The sequence below is a fragment of the Bidens hawaiensis genome, unplaced genomic scaffold (genome assembly GCF_021521415.1).
Source record: "Bidens hawaiensis isolate Kalapana, Puna unplaced genomic scaffold, B.hawaiensis_p1.1 tig00029267_1, whole genome shotgun sequence".
In the NCBI taxonomy this organism is placed as follows: domain Eukaryota; kingdom Viridiplantae; phylum Streptophyta; class Magnoliopsida; order Asterales; family Asteraceae; genus Bidens; species Bidens hawaiensis.
This window is the reverse complement of record NW_027494817.1, coordinates 83,980-92,227: the sequence shown is the minus strand read 5'-3', so window position 1 is coordinate 92,227 and position 8,248 is coordinate 83,980. Positions and strand designations below refer to the sequence as shown.

At 34.9% G+C, this 8,248-nt stretch overlaps 2 protein-coding genes across 2 annotated transcripts; one reads left to right on the top strand and one right to left on the bottom strand.

The window, feature by feature from the left end:
* Positions 1 to 405: 405 nt before the first annotated feature.
* Positions 406 to 3,002, bottom strand: LOC143578374 (protein NRT1/ PTR FAMILY 1.2-like). Its single transcript, XM_077061970.1, has 4 exons — positions 2,693 to 3,002; positions 2,366 to 2,583; positions 1,426 to 1,967; positions 406 to 1,259 (listed from the first exon to the last, which is right to left on the bottom strand). Exons 1-4 carry the CDS (start codon positions 2,808 to 2,810, stop codon positions 464 to 466), a joined length of 1,674 nt encoding a protein of 557 aa, XP_076918085.1. The 5' UTR covers positions 2,811 to 3,002; the 3' UTR covers positions 406 to 463.
* A 4,103-nt stretch (positions 3,003 to 7,105) lies between these two features.
* Positions 7,106 to 7,974, top strand: LOC143578375 (signaling peptide TAXIMIN 1-like). The gene is made up of 2 exons (XM_077061971.1): positions 7,106 to 7,548; positions 7,773 to 7,974. The coding sequence occupies exons 1-2, from the start codon at positions 7,424 to 7,426 to the stop codon at positions 7,894 to 7,896; spliced, it is 249 nt and encodes an 82-aa protein (XP_076918086.1). The 5' UTR covers positions 7,106 to 7,423; the 3' UTR covers positions 7,897 to 7,974.
* Positions 7,975 to 8,248: the final 274 nt, after the last annotated feature.

Genomic DNA, 8,248 nt, shown 5'->3' with positions numbered 1-8,248 from the left:
CAAAATGACCCAAGTTTAAATTATTTATAACATCATTCGGGTCAAACACCGGTCCGCCCTCCCTGGTCGGTCCGACCTTTGACCCGGTAAGGCGTCCGAGTCGACGTCCGGGCCGAGTCCATTGGTACTAATAGCAAGCAAAGCATCTTGCAAGTGAATTACTATGGGACTTGGTGTGTGCCAGGGTAATTTAGCCTGGTCAACACAGCATGTGAGAAAGCAAATATGGAAGATCATTCATAGCTCTAGTTGAACATGACACATAATTGAAAATGAGCAACCAAAATAATATAAAAGGAGGCATATATAAGTTTGCCATGGAAGAAATTTATTTGGTCAAAGACCACAAGGCGTAGACCTAACAAAACAAAATTGTTTGATTGAATAACACAACGTAATGACACCTTAAAAATTAAAAATTATAATTGATATTTACTGCCTATAATCATGTCCTTCCCTGAGCTTATGACAACCTACTCTCCGTCAACGAACTCCGATGAACACGACAACATATTAAGTAGTAGAAAAGGTTAAGCAGATTTAGAATACAAAGTAACCAGTAGTAGTAATCCAAGTGACCCTCGTTAATATCACTCGATAGCCAACTAGCATTATCTCCTCTAGCGGTGTATGCATCCACAACATTAATCAAAAGGCTTCCAACGAGCCCAGAAATCGCATTGCTCACGCTAAACATGGCTATGGCTATACTTGACATGCTTTTAGGTAGCTCAGAATAGTAAAACTCCAACTGCCCAATTGCATTAAACGCCTCGGCTAAACCTAGTAACGCGTATTGTGGAACCAACCATATAGCCGACATGTCAGTTGTCGAATCCCTCCTTATGGTTTCCACAATTGCGGATACAATCATGGCCACGACTGAGATGACCAACCCGATTCCCATACGGGTTTTTGGATGGAACCCGCATGGCCTATGTGTGTATTTGACTAGAAATGGGACCAAGATACAATCGTAAAACATGATCCAAATGGTGAGCGTCAAGACCATGAATAAGGTGAATGATGCGGCTGGGATCTCGAACCAAGGGGTGACATATCGGTTCATTTTTTGTGCTTGTAGAGTTGGGAAACCCTGGGAAATAGTCGTAAAAATTAAAATGCCCGTGGACCACAATGGTAATATTCGAATTACCGATTTTAGGGATTCAACGTTTTCGACAGTCGACACGCTCCATGGATCCAGTCTCAAAGAATCAAGGTTCAAATCTTTGACAACACATGCTTTGTTAAGAAACCTAACAATCAAAACATAATAAAATGGTAAACTAAAAATTAATTAAGAAAAAGAAAGAAGTAGCCATTCAAAAAAAAGAATAAAAAGGAATTAACAAAATAATTTAAGATTTTTGTCTAAAAATACACTTACAACAAATCAACATATAAAATTTATATATCTTGTACCTTAAGCTGTTGGTTAGCTCAACCTGGTGCATTTGTTTACTATGATTGTAGCAGTCATCAGGAAGAAGACAGATCCTACGGTTCTTAAAAGCAACGACTAAAACTTGAATCAGCCCCGAAAATAGGCTCTCACTGGCTTTCACTTTGACATAAAGAGAGGTTCCAAGTAAGAACATAAGAGAAGAACATAGCATAATCAATGCAGCAACTGCAAATCCAACCTGCCAACCAAGTTGCTCTTGAATGTAGACCATAGCCGTAATAGCAACGATTGTTGAAATTGCGACCGATGCATAGTACCAATTAAAGTAGCTGTCAATGAGTCTTTGGTTGTTTAGAGTTGGATGGTGTTTAAGCTGGTCTGCACCAAAGGCCATGGAACACGGTCTGATGCAGCCAGATCCGACTGACATTAGAACAAAACATGAGAAAAGGAAAGTGAGTTGGATCGGTGTCGGTGAGTTGCAACCGCTGTCCGGTTCATGACAAGAAGAAGGTGTTAATTGTGGAAACACTGAAGTCAACCAGAGAAAAGTCATCCCCTATCATGCAACAAAAAGAAGATTGTTAACAAAGTTTATTATCTATTACCGTTACTATTATTTGATATATCATTTTAGTTTTATGTTTGTTTGTTTTAAGATTCTTAACTCTTTATTTTGAATATTTTATATAGCTATGGACATTTTAGTTAGATTTATGATTATCATTTTCCATTGTAATTTCACTGTACGAAAAAAATCTGATTTTCAGTTACTAACCAAAGACACTTAACTTAGCATAGGAGTCTATCTCTAGTAAGCATCGGAGTAGATCCCCGCTAATATTCACCAAAATATATTGTTTTGTTCTTAGTTCAATGCTTGCAAACATTTATGAAATGATTATCCAACAACCAAAATTTAGGATCAAAGTGTAAAATTGGATGAATTTGGCTTACAATAAGGGTGGATAAAGATCCGATTGCAATGACTGGAAACCGACCAAAGTAAGAATCAGAGATGAAAGCTCCGAGAATAGAGAGACCATTTGAAAGTGCCGACCAAATTGAAAGTATGCTTGTTCCAGTCACAAGCTCCATTTGATAAACTTCCATAAGGTAGAATATCATGTTCGGCATCAATCCATAACTCGCCACTCTCTCAAATGCTTCGTTCACTACCCTCAAAACAAAATAAAATTCAAAATCCGCGATCAAGATAGAATCCATCTATACTCGAACCACAAAAGTTGAGCAAAAAGAAAGAATTTGGGGATTTTGATGTACCTATGATGAACGGCATGGTTATCATACCGCCCTTATGATCATGATGATTGTGAACGAGTAATTCGGTTTGTAATTCTGTATCGATATTCGATTTTTCTTCATTTGAGTCTCCTTCCATTGCCGGCCAACTTACTTTTTTTTTATTAACTTTGCTTTGATGGATGTGTGAATGATTGATTATAATTGAACTAGGCGATGATATTTTAAACTACAATGACATAGAGACATACCGAGCAGGACAAATACATCTCCATCGATCTCATAGATAGCAAAGTTGCAGCAATGGGTCAAACATATAGTTTTTTAACTCATGGGTTTTAAATACATGCTATATGTATGTTTATATGCATGGATCTGTGTGTTGGGTCTCTTTTAAAAGGACCAAATTTGGGCCTTCATGCGGGATAAAACCACATGGGCCTTCCAAAGGTTAACATAGTCCGAGCTCAATTGATAAAGACGTCTCTTAAAAGGAGAAAATGTTTACATTTTTTTTAAAGGAGAAGTAACATGTATAATTAAAAATAGACGTATTGGTTTTATTAATCACAACTATAATTTATTTACCGTTGTCAGTCTCACCTAATGAATTGGTTTTTAACGATCCCACCTTTTACCATATTGTTCCCAACGGTCTGCGACATTAGTTGCAGGTCGTCGGAATAACCTTTTTGGCCGAAACTCATTTTTTTTCTGGAAAACTCAACATTTTCGTCCTAAACATCTTTGTAACCTTAGATCGGACCTCTAGAAATCTTTTCTAGTAAAAGACCCAATTATTGGGGTCGTGAAAATCTTAGAACCATCATCGAAATCGGTTGATGGCGCTCAAGTGGTGGTGTTTGGTTGTTGGTGAGTCAGCTGGTGATGGTGGTGGTAAGTTTCCCGGCAGAAAATATGACTTTTCCGGCTAAAAGCATGTTTTCGATAACCTGCAACTAACGGCGTTAGCATTCTGTTAGTTGCGGAACGTTAGGAACAAATATGATAAAAGATAGGATTGTTATTAACCAATTCGTTAGTTGGGACCATCAACGACCAAAATACGATAGTTGAGCTTGATAAAACCAATACACACCTTAAAAATAATATCGACTCCGCAAACAATACTATAAGAATCAACACTCACACCTTAAAAATAATATTGACTCCGCGAACAATACTATAAAATCAACACTGAACATCCCTCTTGTAATACATGCCCACATAGCAATAACATATTTTGGTTCAGGCATTTGCTCGTATAATCTCATATTTTCATTGTTACTGTTTCGACTATAATTTATAATATTTTGTTTGTAATTTTATAAATGTATACTCAAACGATGAATTAAGCATTTAAATACCATGTGACTGAAAAAATGTGTCATAAATACTAAGGGTGATCAAAGGTATTTTATCTTTCCAAACTGACTTGGGCACGAACCCGGTTAATAGTAGAACTATACCAGAAACGACCCTATTGTTAATAGGGGTTCTCGGGTCTTAGATCAATTTGTTAGTATTAAAACCGATTTGTGTAATTTCTAAGCCATTTTTGCAAACTCGAACCCGACCCAGATCCAATTCTAACCCCGTTATTTTTGTATCTATACGACCCGGAAACCGTCCCTATTGTATTCAAGTTGGTATGATTTATTCGGATTTGACGGGTAAGACCCGGTTCATGCTCAACCCTAATAAACACAAAATTATAAAAATTGTTGAGACAACTAAAATTATTGTTGATTTTTAAATTGGTAACTCACACAGTCTCTAACTCTGCTTCTAAATTATATATTTTTTGATAAAGCAAATGAACTCTCACCTTTCGAAAAGACAAAATATTATCCAACATTGTAGTACACTACATATACAATCGGGGCAAATTACATATTTTGTCTTATATTTTACCAATTGTGTCCCCTGATGATATATTGTTTGCTTTTAAAAATGATCATTTTTAACAGCCCTAAATTGATCAGATAGTTTCAAGGATATGTTCATTCATTAATATATTAACAAATCAATAAATATACCTAGTAAAATCTCACACATAATATTAAATTAATATACATCCATACAAGGACATGTTTTGTTTCGAACCAATATTATGTTGACTATTCATACAAGGACGTGTTTTGTTTCAAACTGACTATTGAAACCATGTAACGCATGTGAACCCAATGAGGGACTTGGGAACTTCTTTTATGTGTGTCACTAATTTTTGGTACTTTCATATCTATCAGTTTAGTAGTTACAAATTTCTCGGATCGGGTCAGGTCGGTTCATGCTATTTTGAAAAACCAAAAAACTAAAATTATTCAAATCCAAGATCCTAATCAATGATTTCATGACCTATGTAAATAAGTTTGAATCCTACTTGAGGAGATTTGAAAATCACCGTCAACATCCTGGTATAGGTCCGGGATACTCCTTTATTTCAAGTCTTATAATGATGTTTGAATGTCTTTTTATTATTATTATTATTATGGTCCCAAGGACTATGAAAGAATTGAGTGTGGAATTGAAATTAATTCTATAAAAAATCATTTATGGTTGTCATGACTAGAATTGAATTTGGAATTAATTCCTCCATGCATTCATAGGATTTCAACAATTCTTTCATTTACCCATTGAATTAAAACATTCCATTGTAATATTTTAAGTTTACCAAAATAATATTCCCATTGGAATGAATAAAGTTTAGCCAATTAACCTTGTTTTTTAATTATTTATTTTTATAACTTTTTTTAGTGTAAAGGGTCAAAAATAGATGTAAAAAGAAGGTAGAATTACCACTACACCGCATATAACTTTAGATTTTATTCTTTCAATTCGTTTATTGAGTAGGTGTCAACTGTCAAAATTTTAAAAGGTCGCTCGAGATTATATAGCATACATATTAAAAATAAATCATTGGAATCAAAATTCTATTATGACTTCATCACGTAAATATTCATTTAGCTATACTTTTTGTTTGATTTTCGTAGATTTTTTTTAACTACAAACTAACACACCCCTAAATTAAGCTACTTCTTAATTTTGTATCAAATTATTCACAATACACTTGAACCCTCATAATTTGGGAGACATCCACCTTTTCGACACACTGGTTCCATCAAGCTAGCCAGGGGCGTAGCTTTAGTTGGGGTCAGGGGTGGCCCGGCTCCCTCCGTTTTTCGCTCGATTTTTTGCTCGGTAGTGTAAATTTATCCACTTTTTGCCCGAAAATTTTTATACATAGTGTAAATTTACACGTTTCCAATCGAAATTTTGAACCTGGCCTCCTTTTTTTCGCTTGGCAGTGTAAATTTATCATTTTAACCGAAAATTTTATACATGGTATAAATTCACCCGTTTCCGACTGAAATTTTGAGCCCGTCCCCCTCTAGTCTATGAATTTTTTTATACGTATTGAGTTCGCCCCCCTGAACGTGTATGTTCAAGCTTCGCCTCTTTAGCTAGCTAAATACATTTTGGTAGACCAATTTAATATATAGTACAAACCTTGATTTGGAATTATTATTAATGCAAGTGAGAACATACATGCATGTGACATGGTTGATGTGACATATAACAAATACTTGTTTTTATTAGCCTGTCGTTAACCAGCCAGACTAGCATCAATTATTATTTATTTATTTAAGTGAGAACACATGTCATGCAAATACCACCTCAACTTCACCGATGGGTACCCTTCACGGCCAATATATCACCCTCCATCACCTAATTCCCGACAGTCTTACCAATCCACCTAGCACATGACATGTAAATCGCTAAATAAAAACATATATAAACACACCATGTTTAGCGATTGGGCATAAGTCTTATTGGGCATAACCCCTCACACACCATTGTTAGATCCCGCCCTCGTTTGTAACCGAAAACAATTCAGGCCCGATTGATTCATACAAACCGAACTCAATAATTGATCAATTTATAAACAACCAGTAATCGTTTTAACGTTTAGTCATTTTTAAGACAATGTATTTAACAAGTTTCAAACATGTAACGATGATCTATGTAATTTTGGACATATACTTGGGTGCTATATTTATAACCATCTAATGTTATGAACTACATATGTAATATATCATTTTCTGTCTTCAAAACAAATATTAAAATTAAAACCCGATTATATATTCACACTGGATTACTTTGGTAATTTTTCGCTACCAATATCAACCTTAAGTTATTTTCTTTTGGCCTTCATTTATTCAATGTCGCCTTTTTAACGGAACTACCATCACAATCCAACTTAAATAAGAGCATTTATAATGGTGGACGTTGTCAGACAATGAACCTCTTGCCAAGTTATCGTTTTCTTTCCTCACAATGTCTCTTTTCTCTCTCCTTATCTCAATTTCTATGTTTTTTCACCTAGATGCTACATAGGCCACATATAATAAAGCCAAAAAATAATAGTAATAAGGATATAACTTGATCTTAAAGTAGAAGAAAAAATAATTATTATTTTACTATATCTATAAAATATACTTGAACAATACGTTAATAATAGGTTTATAGTTTATTAATATCGATGGAAGGTGGTTGAGTTGTAGTGGTCATAGTAGTTTAGTTTAATGTCTTTGGGTTATCCTCCCCATCCATCCTCGTCGTCTTCTTCTTGTGTCCTCCGTCAACAAAACGTCAACGCCTTCCTTATCTTCTTATGAAATAACCTTAACTCCACACATATTAATTACTACAAATCCCAATCCAAAATCAGAAGCAAAGTCACTAGAAGAAATGTGTTGTTGTGGCAGTGATGACGATGACTGTCGATGCAGACCCTTAGGGTTTCTTTTAGGCCTCCCTTTCGCCTTTGTCGCCCTCCTACTCTCCCTCATCGGAGTCGTTATCTGGATCGTCGGGTTTGTCTTTTTATCCACTCCATTATTTTATAGTATTTTTACAGTATTTGAATGGTCGTTCTAATCATAGACAGTCAAACTTTAATTTTATTATATTTTTTTAAAATGATCCCACCGTTGGCTGGTCAGCCGTTTCAAATAGGATGGGATTAGATGTCAGATAGTGTGTATATATATATTGTGGATCTGGTATTAATTAATGATAGTTTTGTGTATTGGTGTAGGTTGATTTTGAGCTGTATATGTCCATGTTGTTTTTGTGTAACGATGATCGTAGAGTTGGCGTTAGCGTTGATCAAGGCTCCATTCTCCGTCATGAAATGGTTTACGGAACAAATTCCTTGTTAGATCTATTAATCCTTTTTATTTGGAAATATGTTATTTATGTGTAAATCTTACATGAAATTTATATCCTGATTTATTGTAATATTTTCTCAATGACATGATCTTTCCTAATGATTAATATACGTAGCAAAAGTTCTTGCTTCTTTGGTTAATGGATCAGTTGATTTATTGAAAAACTTATTTAAACATTTTATCAGTATAAAATGATTTGTTGTAGGTTCATTTTCCTCTTGATCAAGTGCAAGTTTGATAATTGAAATGGTATTTAGGATCCAAAACAGAGAAATATGACAAACGAATAAAACCAAACGCCTCAACTAACAACACATCATTCTATTGATAATGTCCAAGTTAC

Coding starts and splice junctions, on each gene's coding strand:
- LOC143578374 (XM_077061970.1), bottom strand. CDS start 2,810: ATGGAAGGAGACTCAAATGAAGAAAAATCGAATATCGATACAGAATTA. Junction 2,584..2,692: donor AACCATGCCGTTCATCATAG/GTACATCAAAAT, acceptor TTTTGAGGGTAG/TGAACGAAGCATTTGAGAGA. Junction 1,260..1,425: donor GAGCTAACCAACAGCTTAAG/GTACAAGATATA, acceptor TTTGATTGTTAG/GTTTCTTAACAAAGCATGTG.
- LOC143578375 (XM_077061971.1), top strand. CDS start 7,424: ATGTGTTGTTGTGGCAGTGATGACGATGACTGTCGATGCAGACCCTTA. Junction 7,549..7,772: donor GTCGTTATCTGGATCGTCGG/GTTTGTCTTTTT, acceptor GTATTGGTGTAG/GTTGATTTTGAGCTGTATAT.